Genomic DNA, 15,739 nt, shown 5'->3' with positions numbered 1-15,739 from the left:
TGTTTTGATCTATTTGTGGCCGTATCAAAACTGTAGAACCCAGTTTTCTACAGGCACGGTAAATTATAAATGGCGGTTTTTCAGATTAGTAACAAAGAATTTAATTTTAAGTTTCTATTTATATGCCTGGAGATAATTGTTCAATATATTTGGCTGCCCAGTGTCACAAAGAGCTATGAAGCTCCAACTGGTAATAATATGTTTGATTCCCTGTGGAGAAAAAAATTGATAACCATTGTCAACGAAGATTGTGTGGTTGATGAAGCACTTCGAGAAATAATAACAAAGAAAAGAGTCTGCATTTGTGAACCCCATTCTGTTGTGCTTCAACGTTGAAATTTATCATGGACTTCCCCCAACTCAAACGTCTATGGAGGATTATATGAATATTTCATCACTCCTATCAACAGGATGTACCCTAATAATTTAAGCATATCATTTATCTTTCTTTTGGTGTTCTTTAAATTCTTTTGTTTTTTCAGCGACTATCCTTAACCCCTTACCTCAACCGAAAAAGTAATCACTTTTTGATCTTGTTTTAAATTACTTTCGTTTCTTTCCATCCCTTTACAACCTCATCTAAACGTATTCCCTGCAGGTTGCAAACTAATATACAAATAAATGCGCCATGAACATTTACAACTAAGAAAACTCATTCAAGAGGATTACATGGAGTAATTAGTTTAATGATTATGGGACGGAAGTTATCGCACAATGCTATCAATTAAATATTAAGCCATGATTAAGAATCATCACAGCACAAATACATTACAGTGGTTAAGTTCAAAACAGAAAGTTTTCACCATCATCTTTACTCAAGTTTTTATTACCAAGAAGGTGAAGGTAATTGGAATTTTTATAAAAGTTTTTAATATATTTGTGTTCTTAATTTTTGCTAATACTTTTTTTAATCAGAATCTCTTATATCCTCGCTATATTGTGTAATATACAAAGTTTTTTATAAATTAAATTCCATTATGAGATACCATCTTGAAGAATATGTGTAAATGTCGTAAAGCTGTTGTTTGTAACAATTCGTTTGTTTATCTTTTATTGCTATTAATGGTAGTAAAATCGCTTTTCTGCTAGCAACGTGATTAGTAATTAGTCACTTAAATATGAGATAAACGCACAGGTCTGCTGACAGTGGGGTAGAGGGCGAGGGAATGTGGAGGAGAGGTCTGCTGACAGTGGGGTAGAGGGCAAGGGACTATGGCCTTTTTTGAGTGATTGCAGCTTAGTAAGCTTTTAAAGCACTATTTTCTTTATTCTAATACGTAAAATCTTAGTAGAATTTGCATAGCGTATATTAGCAAATCAGGAGTTCTGAAATAAACATTTTCTTTAGTAGGACACCCATGATGGGCTGTCCTTCGTCACTGTGTTGGTCCCTCTATTTTTGAAACTAATTTGAAAAGGTAAAAAGAGATAACAGTCTTTTTTCTCTTTCTGACAACCTCCGACTAAGAAATTCGGCTTTAGAGCCAAAAAATGTTAAAAATGCATAAAATATTAATAATTATAGGATTATAATTTTATTGCTTGTAGAGAACTTTAGAAACGCGATCAATAACTATACATTTAAATTTCCTTCCATAAAAGGCCGAGCTATTAATCTCAAAAAGGGTGTTACATAAGTAGGATGGTTGCATAAACGAGGGAGGGAACTACTCTATGAAAATAGATTATATAAATAGCTCCGTTTACAAACGGTTACGTAATGTGCCTGCCTTAAAATAAACTAGTAAACACAACTACTTAATCGGATCTTTAAGAATAACCGCTAAATGACGTTACATATGTTCTTCGATTGATTTTTTTGAATGTATAATATGAAATAAGGATCTTTTTTTTCCAGAAAATTAACTTGGTATACTTTCTTCAATAGTAAGTGCATTTTAGAAAGAGATAAAAAATAATATTTCTTGATTATTTCATAATTTTTTAATTTTTATTTGTGCCGTATTTTACAAATCGTCTAACTTGTTTTACATAATATAAAAATCTTAGAAAACTCTGACTTCCTGTCATTTGTTACAAGCTCGTGAGCTTGTATTAAAACGCAAATGTGTCCTACAAGAATGGAAATTTTTGCCTCTCTGAGCACCGACACGGGAGTCGTCGTGTGTTCGAATCTCATCTTGGTAACTATTTTTACTTTTTTTTTCTTTTTTCTTTTTTAAAAAGATAAGACAAGTGTTCAAAACACTTGTTTAACTAACTAATAAATAAAGGTGTTTCCACCAAACTTTTTAAAAGTGAATGTAGGCAGAATTAACTGAATTAATGAATTTCGCAAATTTTGGGTTTTGTGGGTTTGTGGTCTTTCTTCTTCCTGTCAGTCGGTTCACCCAAGACGGACCCATCGAAAATTAAAAGTTCGAGGAATTTTCCGTTCAGGAAGGTCTCACAAACCAATTTTGAAAAATAAGTGTGTAACAAATATTATTGCGTATCTGAATAGTAAAATATGTCGTGTCTAACTTCGTAACAAAAATCGCAATTTGATAGACAGCTTTTTGTAAACTTTATTCGCGAGGTTGTTTGCGTATATCATACGTCTTGTTAGTTATTACAATGAATTTTGACAGTATCACTTCTGTTGATCTCACTTGCATCCATGATAATTTCAAAAGAAATCTCCTTCAACCGGCTAAAATAAAAAGACGAAAATTATCTCCTGTAAGAAATAGAAGCAGTGACACTGTTTTTTCGGTCAAGTCTTCTGTTAGGGTATTTTTCCTCTCAATTTGCTTAGCTGCCTCTAGTATTAAAAAAGAAGTTCTTGGGAGGAGATTGCCGATACCACATGGCATTATGAACCCAGATCGTATTCGTCAGTAGTGAATTCTATTAAACACACAATATCACGGTGGGAAGGTTGCTAAGTGGACAAAGAGTGTCCATGAGATGAATGCAAGGTCTGTACGTTGTTTTAAGCAAGTTACTTCATTGTGGAGTCATTTGGAGACCTAAACCCCTAGGAAGCGCGTTGTTTAAAAACTATGTGTTTGTTAAAAAAAAAGGCTGAGTAATTTTGTGAGGTTCTTAACAACTTTTGATCGACAAGATTGAAAGAATGTTTCGCATTTCACCGGAGTTTAATTTTTCCGATTACTATTACGAAGTCGCTGTGGTTAGTGTGATGTACTTCACTATGTGGGAAACGCGACACGTGCTACGGAAACACGAAATGGTAAATGCGTTATAATTTATCCATTTTGTTTTGTCGCGAGCGAATTCACGTGAAATTTTATTGACGTTATAGTCATGTTTTAATATTTCTTAAATGTTAAGAAAATAATGTATAAAGTTTACACTGTTTTAAAGAAACAGCCACGTTTCTCAAGTTGTATATACCAACGCAGGAAACTGGAAACAAAGTTGTTTGTATTCAACTAATTCGTTATATTCCTATTCGAATAATCTTATTTAGACCTAAAGGCGTTAACATTTAATAACTCGAAACATCCGCCGTTTATAATAAAATCGTTCTCGATTAAACAAAAAGAAGAATAATAGTATGAAATAAATAAAATATATTATAAATATATACAAAAGTAAAGATGTTAAAAATTTGAGCAGATTTTAAAAATTAACTCAAATTACGTGAAACTACATCTAATATTTATTTCGTCTTTTTCATATTTTCTTTGTAATTATTTGTAATATGACCCGACGAGGATGGTCCACCGAGTGAAAATTTAACTCATATAAACATATACTGACAAATGTTACTTTTTTAACTCTCCAACACATAACTCACGTGACAGAAGAATGCAATTTAATTTGTAATAATGATTTAAAAATTCAGTTAGGAATAACAAAATGACCGCGCCCAAGACGACCACACCCTCAGGGCTATTTATTATTTACATTTACGCCTGTTTTTTTAATGGAGAAAATTAGGGCCAAACAATTAAGTTTTCAACGGCGCAATCACCAGTCACAAAGATCAAATATGACCTAACAATGCATAGTAACCTCGTTCCCAGCGCCTGTTGTCTTTATAATAAAGACAACGAGCGCTGGGAACAAGGTTGCACAAAATAGGCAAAAGCGTACCCTGACGTATGTTATCGTATTGATTTAATATAGACGACATTTTTAGTACTATCGACTGTCACAAAATATTGAAAATTAAACTGTGCGGTAAAAACCTAAAATAAGGGAGAAAGTTTCGCGATTTGTATTTTTCGCTTGCTTTGGAAAATTTGAAAGAAACATTTCAAATTATTACAGTCCGATTGTTTCTTTCTTACGAGATTACAGATAATTCTCCACCCGCGTAAAAATTTTGTTCTACTATTTTTTATTTTATTTTTTATTTCTTATTATTATGATATTTTTGTGTCAAATAAGCACTCACATTTTTAATCTTACCACCTTTTTAAAGTTTAAACTCTCAAAGTGGACATCGAATTAACAGAATAACGTGAAGTCTTACATGAAATATCTCCCACACTGTTACATTAGTCTGCATAATTAACGATTAATTCTGTTTTTCTAATTTTATATAACTAATATAAATAGATAACAACTAACTGTTAAGAAAAAGGAAGAATAAAATAAGGAGAGAATATAATTAATTGTTCAGATATCATACTAATCAAATCAATCGGTAAAACAGACGATGAAAAGCATAAGGTTGTAATTTCCTCTCTTTATATACTTGTGTACCAGTCTCCTACAGAAATACACTGAGTATTCTTTATGTCAAGTACATAAAGAGATTGTTAACAAAGTTCTTCATTTTCTAATTTAACTGTTCGACAAATCCATGAGTATAATTGTTAATTTAGTGACCGTAAACCGGGGGTAACCTAGTGACGTTTTGATGTTTAAATGACTCGCTTTTCAGATGAAGGACCAAAAGAACCTTGCTAAGAGATTTTTATAATCTCACTCAACTAAAATGACTTTCTGAAACTTATTACAGTGATAACACGACAAATCAGAGGTTAGAAAGTAAAGGTGAGCTTATGCAGGATTTACTCTTTGTGAGTTAGGATTGATATAATGCCAACAATGAAACTTCTTTTTATTTCTTGTTTTTAAGATTTTATCGAGTTGCAAACCAATTTCACAACCATAATACCTTTCATACGAAAAATCGACACATCGAGAGCCCAGATGTTCGTTGTGCGCTTTAACAAAAACTACAACGAAGGCAAAAAGTTTTGGCGCCTTATAGCGGCTTTTAAACATGGTAGGCATAGCTGTTAGTACATCTTAGAAATACTTAGCGTAGGAAAGAAAGGCTAAGAAGGTTAATATACTCTATTATAATGAATATAATAAGATTTAGAAACGTGCCTAGCGTTGTATTTGACAAAGGAAGAGAAATAAATAGGTGATGTTAAATAATTAATAGTATACGTGGAATTACCCCCGTATTTGTATGGAAATAGGCGAGTATAGAAAACCTCTTTGTCGTATTTGTGAAATAGTATTAACTTACTGTTGTGTGTTCAAACGCTTCGGAGGTAATGCTGCAAGAAGGTAAATAGTTAGTTTGCTTATTTATTTCATTTCAAAAGTTATTTATTTATTGCAATATAAGTATTTGGGAAGTCTGGGAACCAATGTTTTTGGATGAAAATATAACATGTTATTTACCAACATTATTTCTAGGCTTAAGTAAGATAATCTCGTCCCCACTGTTTGAAATAAACCTTGAAAGTAGTTTCTAAAGTTTATGTCAAAAAGCTCCGAAAAAAGTGGAAGGCATGTTGATTACCCTGATTACCCTCGACCCCAGGGCTTCTTTCCATTAAGGTGGTTACTACAGAAATAAACTATATCGCGTATATTTCGCAAGGGTCACGTGTATGGGTGGTAGCACCGACAATTATTTGACTCGTCTTCCAAGGACAAACGTCTTGCGACAAAAAGGCTAAAACAGGGCGAATCCGTCAGTTTCTCAGAGCAGAATTTTGATTTGGAAAACGGGAGGTACCAGCATTAGATCGTACGAATACCGGCAGCGACAAAAGAAATTGTAAAGTATGGGTATTTGGTCTTGAGAAATCTTTGTTCTCCTGGTTTCCGAAGTTAAACGGCAAAAAACTTGTTTAAAGATTATTTCATAGACATTATTGACTTGTGGATCGACAAAAGGTGTACGGCAGCACTATTTCGACCTGTTGTATATTGTCTTAGGAGGCCCTAAAGTGTCATCTAGCAATTGGAAAACATTAAACATCGACGGAGGGGCAGGAAAGCTGTCTAAAAAAGCAAAAATGGTTGCTATGGGCGTTATTATGCAGTTATATTTGCGGTTGGTTGGAAAAAGCGCCAAAATGCGCAATAAAAACCGAAATTTGTCATAAGCACTAATTACCACGGTATTCTAAGATGAATTTGCTGTCTGAAAACGGGTAAAACAAAATTATTGAAATTCGGCCATTTATTTCCATAGTACCCACCTTAAGAACGGAATTCGTGTGATCTCTCACTCCGCGAATGTTTGGAGGCGTTGCGTGGTAGATAATATATTTTTATGATTATCATGTAAGAAAAGAATCTCGTACCTAGTTTAGTTTTCTCCATTTTTCAATTATTTAAAGAGATAGACTGGTACCGATATTTGCAGAAGTTTTAATCAAGTTGGAAATGATAATCTTCCGGAAATCTTGCTCTTGTGATCGGAATTTCACATCCTATGTTTTATAGAACTCTGCTGGATATGATAATCGGTTTCCGTAATAATCGGATGTTAGTGCTGGTTTCTTTACATAAATTTTGTCTAATCAGCATTTATAATAGATTGTTTACTCATACTTATACAACTTCGTGCTTATTCTCCTCGTTGGTTACGATTATGGGAGAATGGTGTTTAGAAAGTTCGTTGAACTAAATAAATCATAAACAGTATACATAAAACTTGTTCTGTATCTAAATTTACGTCACCGACATGTTTTATTGGTTCGTTTTTATGTGAGACGGTAATAACGTTAATTTCGCAGCACAGAGAATGCGAAACTCAATATTTTCTGTTTGTGTTGAAATGTTTTTGCAGCACAGAGAATGCAAAACTCAATATTTTCTGTTTGTGTTGAAATGTTTTTGAACATTTGAACGTCTAACTTAATTAATTGGAGCACTCCGAAATAAAATTCCTGTCAAATTACACGGAAATTTTCTTAAGCACGAAAATTACTTGCTCCGTGTAAATAGGTCAACTTTGTCCCCTGTGCTTTTACGTATATGGCAATTGGACGGAAAACAAAATGTCATAGGCGTAGAAGAGCTCTGGGATTGAAGTTGATCTATTGTGAGAATTCGGCTTAACAGCGCGCCACAAACTCCTTCCCAGGATTTTTTTCTTGTTATCCTCAATAGAACGCTCTCATACAAAAATATTACTATAAACCAGCTTGATACGTGCAGAATTTATGTAAACCGTCGTGAATCGCATGACTTGTGAAAGCATTTTCTTTATCTTTTCTTGACTATCTGTACCCGATAAAGCGTGTATAACAATGAATTCCATTTTGATATTACGTAGTCTTCTTGAAAACGAAAGAAAAGGATTTAAGCAAACACGCGAGGTATTTCTACTTCTTTAAAACTGTACCATTGTAAATGAAGCTGTAACCTAGCATCAATATAATTTTGTATGACAGTTAAAGAGAGTTAGCCTAGTTAACTAAGCTTTCTTCTTCGAGTTGATAAAATGAGTTTCTCTCAAACAAAAGCTTACACGCGAACGAATGACTCAGCGTAAACCCCGAGTTTAAATATAACAATGTGACTAATCGTTTCGGAGGCCATTTTAATTTATCTGTGAGTTGTTTACCAAGTTTGGCCACATGTTACTATGGTAAAAACTTCAATAGTTTACTAATGTTTGTTAGGGTGAGTGAAACCACTTGCTGGAATATTCGGATGAAAAGGGATTTCCCCGACATGGACCACGTGAGCAAAGAACAATAGAATTAGCCAATAAAAAAGCGCGGCCAGATTTTGGCCGCAGAAAAATCGTTTAAGACCCAACGTAATTTTTCCCACCTTAACTACTCCGATTTCCCGGTGGCAAGAAAAATTACGCTGGGTCTCCTGGCTAGAAGAGAGTGTGATCCTGTGAAAATTACAGAATCTGATTTTTGAGTACAACGGTTAGACAGGTCGGGACAGTACTTTTTATTTTCTTCTGTGTTAAATTAGTCCCCTTTTTGCTACAGTACAAATCTGACAGAATTATTGGCCGAAAAAAACTTTTAACGGACATCTTAAATTTTTCTGCAACTTCTCATAAGAGTTAAATCTATTTTCGAAGGGAGAAATTTTGTTTTCATGATACGACAAAAGAACGTGCGCTATGCTTGCAAGGCACAGTGATTTTTTCTAATTATAACGCAATGAAATTACGGGCATTTTTATTTACCGGTCACGTATTTTTTGTGTATAGTCATAATTTATAGGACGATGAAAAGTTGCTGTAAAAAAAACATTCTTAATCCATTTCGGTCCAGGTTATTCCCGAGCATTTCAAAATAGCTCCGGTTTACTAAATTGTATAACCATGTTTTTGTTATAAGCATGACGCTTATAAGCATATTTAGACTGCAGTAGGGGGATTTTTAAGCAAATGGTAAGCATATTGCTCTACCTTGATGAATCCTGGTGATATTTTTTTGGCCTTGTGTAATTATACCCTAGTTTTGTTGCTATTTTTTTTTGAAACTAATACAATTTCACCTTACCCATATAGCTCACAAGGCAAGGTAGATTTTATAATTCGTTCTTCAATATATAAGCGTAACGTATAATTGTGTTTTTCGCATCCAAGCCTGATTTTTATTTCTCACTTGCTGTTAAAAAAGGGAAACATGAAACATTCTCGTCCCCAGAGCTCTTTAAAAAAACATCAAAAGTATGGTACCGACTTTGTATTTCTGTATTACATTTCAACTTGATAACTTTTCTAGTTTTTAAACTCCTAAATTTTTAGATACTGGCAATTGCTAGAAATAGCCCGCTTAAATTTCAAATAAATCTGTATAATTCATATACTACAAAACATCGCCGAACGATATCTCCTTTCTTAGCCAACACTTCTTCTAAGGTTGCTGTAGTGCCCGCAAGACCTTACTGTAAAGTCAAAACTTCTTCTGTGCCTAAGATGTCAGAACATTAAAAGTACTCCAAACCAATTCCCAATTTTATGGAATTTACCTAGAAAAATCGAATTTTACTTCCATTTTGCCATTAAAAAAATATGAGGAACCGAAAGCACAAAATCTAATCGTCTTGGGTAAAATAAAATTCACACAAATCTTGAGTATTCTTCTTTCTCTTTTTAGGATATAGTAACGAATTTTTTCCCCATAATACAGCAAAAGAATTCGGCAAAATTTAAAAAGGAGGAAATGATTCTTCTATATATAAAGATATTATAAATTTGAAAAGAAAGATGTCAAAAGAAGTAATAATAAAAAAATGGAAAAAGAAAGGATAAAAATCGGAATAAAGAATTCGATTTCTAAGAAGGATTTCATGTGCGGATATATCAAATCTGTCTCCTTTTTTTACATTTTATATCAATTTAAAAGCGGCTTTTTATCAACTTATGTTCAAATTAGAATTGTGTGGATTAACCGGATGAAAAAGCGAAAACAATAAAAAAAAATTTAACATTCCTCTCAAATATTTGTACATGGTTTATATACGGTCACATTTATCGGACTAACTTCTTCAGTTGAAACAAGCAGAAGTTGAAAACGACAGATTATTCTCAAAGGGTATGGTTTCTCTTCGTATTTTAATGACTTACAGGTGCAACGTACAGGTGCATCATACAGATGCGTGTCCATCGTAATTAAAAAAGCTTTTTTTCTGACTGTGTTACATGACACCATTTACTGACGTCGTTAAAAAAGAATCATTTTTTTAAAAGTTTTTTTTTCGTATTCGAGGCTGGAAATCAGGTGGTCAAATTCTTTCTTCCGTGTCCCTTCCTACAGTTATTGGGCTTTCCTAACAAGCTGTGTGTCGATACTGTGCACACGTGGCAGAGATTATATATGGAACATATTCGGCAAAATGTTAGAAAGAAATATTGTTTGTAAATTCTTTTTCATGTATGTCTTTTTCGTTTGTTTTTTTGTCTGAGTTTTCTCCCGTTTTCTTGTAACGATATTTCTGACAAGATGTTTGGATTCAAGTTTGGTTAGTTTGTTTATCTCTTGATTTTGATCCACCTTTTGTTGTTTTCCTTTTCGTTTATTTAAGTATTTGTACTTGTTGTCTTCGTTCTTGTTTTTCTCTCATTTAAAATTTCAAATATCATGGAATCTCTGTTAAGGTGAAGCAGGCTATTTAGAAACGTGAAAATTAAAAAACTTAATCAATGGATTTTACCCAAGGTTCATATTTTAATCTTTTTAGAGACAGGAGCAGGTATAACGCGTGGCGCTCAAACGGACTCTGTGAATCTTCCTCATTGGGCGGTTTCTGAATGTTTTATACATTTTGTTCCTAGTTCCTAGATACTTTGTCACGTTTTTTAAAGTTCAATAGTTCAAACAGAAAAAGTTTTTTACTGGCTTGTTAATAATTAGAGGAAAGAAAAAGTAAATTTTTGTGACAAAAATGATAAGTAAACTTAATTTCAACCTAGTTACCAGACTTCTGTTGGCTAATAACTAAAATTAGCCAACAGAAATCTGGTAACTAGGTTGCATAAACAAAAGTCACATATTTATTACCTCATCCACAGGGCTTCATTCGGCTTCGTCTTAATAAAAAACCTTAGAAGCCCTAAGGGTGAAGTTGGTATTCTATTTTATTACATTCAATTCTTTTGAACAATATCAAAAACGCAAAGAGGCCCTAGGGACGAGGTTGGTCGTAGAGTTTACGTCCCTGTTTTCATAACCTTTACTACAACTGTGCAAATCATGTAAAACGTAAAAAAAATTGTATTTGTGCTGCGAATTTTAAAACACAACAACATAAAAGAAACACAGAATCCTTAAAAACATTCTCTGTTTCAAAATGAAGAGCAAGCAAAAATTCAGGAGAAACCTGAGGCAAAGAAAGGGGGTTGTATGTTCCTTTATTTTTTTTCGTTTTTTTGCAGCTTTATGTACCTTATAAGAACATGAGACGGTAAAACTTTTGTAAAATAATAAAACTGACAGCTCCAAAAACGTACGATGAGTTGATCAAAATAAAGTTTCAAGACAAAACATGTCATAAAATGTCTTGTTTCGTTATTCACGTGTTTTGTCAACTTATTGGCAGCTTGTTGCCGGTTGACTTCTTCTAGCCAATCAAAATCTTTACCAAACAATGTAGAATATTAATCTGTTTTGTTTAAGCTAACGTGTTGACAGCACCCGTTTTCTTTTTTGTTAAAAAAAGGGATGTGTCTTGGGTTCTTTTCTATGTATCTTATTCTCATATATGAGGAGATTGTTACTTTCATCGCGAAAATACTTTTAGACTTGATTCCCCATCCTTTTGTTTGCTCAAAACCTTGGCTTTGCTGGAAATAATTTTGCAGATGTAACTGACACGAGATTCCAAACAGCGGTGAAATCTTTCCCTTTTCTCCCAGGTGATATTTGATGGGTTATAAAGACAATGTATAAGAATGCTAAAAAACTTAAACCTACCTGGCTCTATGACGTCAAAGATCATATCATATTTTCTCTATTTTGTAAAATATTTCGTTGATTTAGGTTCTTTTACTTGAAATCTCTAAAGAAAGTACAACCAACAATTACCTAGGTTTTCCTCATAAAAAATCAAAGAGTAAAAGACTAAGGGATGAATTATATTCTCTCTGTAGATTTTAGAACTACAATCTTGAATTATACATTTATAAATCACTGCGTTTTGTATATTTCTTGAAACTGTTGAACAGCAACCCTGACCACTACTCTGTGACAGTTCGGCTTCTCTGGTACTTAATTTGACATATGTGCAGCCAAGGTAAATAAGTTGAATATTCGTTAGTCGTAAGTTCAGCTGTCTGCAATATTAAGTTTTTCATGAAAGTCGGAGATGACGGAAATTGAGTGAGCATCAGCAAAAATTAGTATGGCTGATCATTTCCGAGACATATTTTAAGGGAACATTGCTTATAATTGCTTGTGGGACGATCTTCGAAATTTTCCTTCTTTGGCAATATGTATGACCGGGGTGGTAGCATCGTTATCTGAAGAATCTGCTAATTTCAGGACTGTTTATATAAAAGGCGGGACGGGACAATTGTCGGGACGGAACGATTGTCGGGACGGAACGATTGTCAGGACGGAACGATTGTCGGGATCCTGTTCTTATCATTAATCTTACTAAAAATTACTTTGTGCTTATATAAAGAATGTAATTCCCAGGATAATTTCGTCCCGTTCCGGCTATGTGGAATCCTGGGTCAGGCTGGGCTTTTTCCCTATATAAAGAATCCCGGGGCACTTTTTTCCATAAAGAGAAGGAAACAAAAATTATCCCGGTAAACGTCCTTTCTCTCTTCTCATATAAATAGGCCTCTAAGAAAGATGTTTTAAGAAACATACCAGAAGATAATTGTTGAAAGACAAAAATCTCTTTGCACAAGACTTATGGATATGTTGCAAATCAACTCTCTGGTCAGCGATAAACTCGTTTAAGTAGTGTTGAAGTACCCTTCCGTAAAATTACTTACAATATCATGTAAAGAGTATGTTTTCGTAGTAATTATCTCTAATATACTATTTAATTTTTTCTCAACAAAAATCAAAATTTAGATAATTGATGATCAATATCTTTCGTGAGAGTTTCACATGAGTAGCTACAGACTGGCGACTTTTAAAAAGAAACACGTGACCTACCGGATGGATTCTCTTTGCGATAAAAACGCCGAAAAATTGTTTAAAAAAATAACATTGAAAGAAAGTCTTTCAAACAACCCACTTTAAGGTTTAACGTGGACTTTTTAATTAAAAATAAAATAAATAAAAAAAAAAAAACATGAAAAAGTTGGTTAAAAATATTTTTAAAATTTATATGACGTCACTGAAACGTCATGGGAAATGTACTCAATAAAAAACGAACCCTGAATCCAACTCATGATTTTACACAACATCCGAGGAAAAACAAATTAATTTTAATAGTTAACCAATTTCTAACTTTATTTAGTCACAGCGTTTCCACTTTATACAGATGCACCCAGGAACAAATTATTTTGATCTTGTTGGCACAGCAGTACGGAAACCGAATTGTTTTTATTTAGTTCGCTTTATTTCCGGATGACTTCATGTTTCGTCTGATGATATGTTTATGTTTTTTAGAGCCTACATTGACGTGTTATAATGGAAAGTCCTTGCTCGAGTGAAACATCTGTACATTTATACAACTGGCGCGAAAAAAGACAACGTTTGTTTATTTACTGGTGTTTCACTAACTTTATACATGGCATGATACATTCAATACGTTATTCATCTCAATATTTATATTTCAAAGATGTGATGCGAGTTTCAAACCCAGACTTCTTATACGGACTTTCTGTTTCGTTTATTGGTGCGAGTGGAGTTATTTTCCCGCTCTTTATAAGTCCGCTAATTGACCGAACAAGAAAAATCAAGCAAGCTATATTCGTGGTGAATATCTTAGGCTTTTTCGGCAATTTATTATATGCGCTACCATTTTCACCAGCGTTACCGCTGATTGGACAGCTTCTTGCTGGTACGACTCCTGCATTTGGTGTTATCGCCATGGGAGAAATATCTAGATGTTACTCGCCTAAACAGCTGACGAAGAGAGTTTCTGCGTTATCTCTTATATACAGCATCGGAACTTTTACCAGCATAGGACTCGTTTTCACATTCTTGTATATTGATTTCGATATTGGAAAGTGGCATATTAATTATGCGAATATGCCAGGAATATTTCTTGCACTTGCTTTTGCCCTATCCACACTTCTCGCGCCATGTTTAGTTAGTGACATTTCAAAAGAATATGATTTGAAACTTGAAGAACGAATTAAGCGCTCCTCCGGGGGCTCAACACCTAAAAAACTATCCTCCACGGAACCAACACCTGATTTGTCAACAAGAAGTTCTTCGGCGGAATCGGAAGACCTCGATCAGTCAGATCTTCAGCAGGTACGTTCAAGTAATAAAACACGTATACCTAAGATAAGCGAGCCAACAGCAAAAGAAGAACAGATGGAAAAAAATAAATTACAGATTACAAGAGATGTGGGGCAACCATTTTATTTCAACATTGACAAGAAGGAAAAAAGTGAAGAAGACCCTGATATGTCGCGAGGCTTTTCATTCCCATCTTTAAAAGCAAACAAGTACACGAAGCTAAACACAAATGATCAGGATGTAAGCCAAGAGAAGAAGAAGAAATTCAACGCTGCCCACGAGACGTGTGCTTCCATTTTGAAAATATTACGGCACCAAACAACTGCCCTGCTAATGGTCGTCACTTTTATGGAAGCATTCGTTTATAGCATCATTGTGACCTCATTACCTGTATTAGCAGCAAAATTTCTTTATTGGGGAAAAGTTGAGCTGGCGCTGTTGAGTATGGTGAATAAATTCTTATCGGTTCTTATATCAGGTTCCGTATATTTCCTAACCGACTACCTACAAGATGTTTTGCTGCTAATGTACGGAACCATGTTATCGTTGCTAGCTTTAATAGCATTGGCTGTCCTGCCTCTCGTTGAAAAGAATAACTCAGCTTTAACTGTGCTATTGTTCGCCATTGCAGCACTATCTATAGCTGGCGTTCCTTTGATTATCACATCTACACGAACCATGTTAGCCAAAGTTGTACCAACTGAGATTCAAGCCTTAACAGAAGCAGTTCGTATGTCGGTATTCGAAGCCTCGTTCGTACCTGCTGGGTTTTTAGTTCCACTTGTTACAATGAACGTCTCACTGACTGCTATTATACTATTTACGCTTTTACTTGGCATACTTGTCTACGCAGTGCGACAGTTAAAAAACTTAGTTGATATCAGAGAAGAAGACGAATACTGGCTCGGTGCGAACAATTCGACTTATACTTCATAGAAGTAAATAGTCAGAACACTGTACGAGCGATTATTTATATAATTGTGAAAAACAATATTTATTTTATTTCTCAAGATCAACTTAGTTCCCAGCGTTTTTTTATTTTAGTGACAGCACTAAAAGGCACTGGGGATAAGGTTGATCTCGAGACGTCGCTAGATATTCTTGAAAGAATTTTTACTCCGGCGAATCATAATTTTTCACCTGATAAATTCGGGCTTATAGATATATTTATTCCCATGTATTTAGCCATAAAACAAATTTAGCCAAAGCGTGCAGGAATGCAAAATTAATCTTGTAGTGAAACTTCAACACAAACACAAAAAGCATCACAAAAGCATGTAACAGAAACACGAACTTAAAGTTTTTGTTTAATTCAACAAATTGTCGTATATATATTTAAAAATAATTATTTATTTAACAGAATTTATTTACAAATGTAAAAAAAATAGAAGTGAAATATTTTTAAAAATAGAAGAGATTTAATATAACAATTTGTGGTTGTGTTACTAAGGGATGTAGACCCTACCCACAGGACGTTTTTATCTCATTAATAATCTCTAAGGCAATAAGAAAAAAGTCCGTGGACGAGGTTGCAATGTAGATTCTCAGTACCATTCTACGAGTCACTGAGCACGAAAGCGTTGTATGGCTTTTTGCAAAAAGTTCTAGTTTCGCGAAATTAAATACTCGGGAATAATTCGAAAATCTTCTATTCTCAA

At 34.0% G+C, this 15,739-nt stretch overlaps 1 protein-coding gene and 1 long non-coding RNA gene across 5 annotated transcripts; one reads left to right on the top strand and one right to left on the bottom strand.

Annotated features, from left to right (window-relative positions):
* The first annotated feature begins 796 nt into the window (after window positions 1-796).
* Window positions 797-15,526, top strand: LOC130649197 (uncharacterized). Of its 4 annotated transcripts, none has more exons than XM_057455444.1 (2): window positions 797-843; window positions 13,281-15,526. In XM_057455444.1, exon 2 carries the CDS (start codon window positions 13,302-13,304, stop codon window positions 15,015-15,017), a length of 1,716 nt encoding a protein of 571 aa, XP_057311427.1. In that variant the 5' UTR covers window positions 797-843; window positions 13,281-13,301; the 3' UTR covers window positions 15,018-15,526. The 4 variants fall into 4 exon arrangements, with proteins under 4 accessions (XP_057311427.1, XP_057311425.1, XP_057311423.1 ...); XM_057455442.1 differs by lacking the exon at window positions 797-843 and adding an exon at window positions 5,451-5,502; XM_057455440.1 differs by lacking the exon at window positions 797-843 and adding an exon at window positions 8,598-9,746.
* LOC130649200 (uncharacterized) lies at window positions 2,029-12,669 on the bottom strand. The gene is made up of 3 exons (XR_008983016.1): window positions 12,528-12,669; window positions 11,625-11,709; window positions 2,029-2,653 (listed from the first exon to the last, which is right to left on the bottom strand). It is a non-coding gene; the product is annotated as an uncharacterized LOC130649200 (long non-coding RNA).
* Window positions 15,527-15,739: the final 213 nt, after the last annotated feature.

The sequence above is a fragment of the Hydractinia symbiolongicarpus genome, chromosome 7 (genome assembly GCF_029227915.1).
Source record: "Hydractinia symbiolongicarpus strain clone_291-10 chromosome 7, HSymV2.1, whole genome shotgun sequence".
Taxonomy (NCBI): Eukaryota; Metazoa; Cnidaria; class Hydrozoa; order Anthoathecata; family Hydractiniidae; genus Hydractinia; species Hydractinia symbiolongicarpus.
Note: the sequence above shows the minus strand (reverse complement) of the source record. Positions and strands in the feature narration are given on the sequence as shown.

What these genes read in the sequence shown, in the direction of transcription:
- LOC130649197 (XM_057455444.1), top strand. Translation starts at nt 13,302, where the DNA reads ATGGAAAGTCCTTGCTCGAGTGAAACATCTGTACATTTATACAACTGG.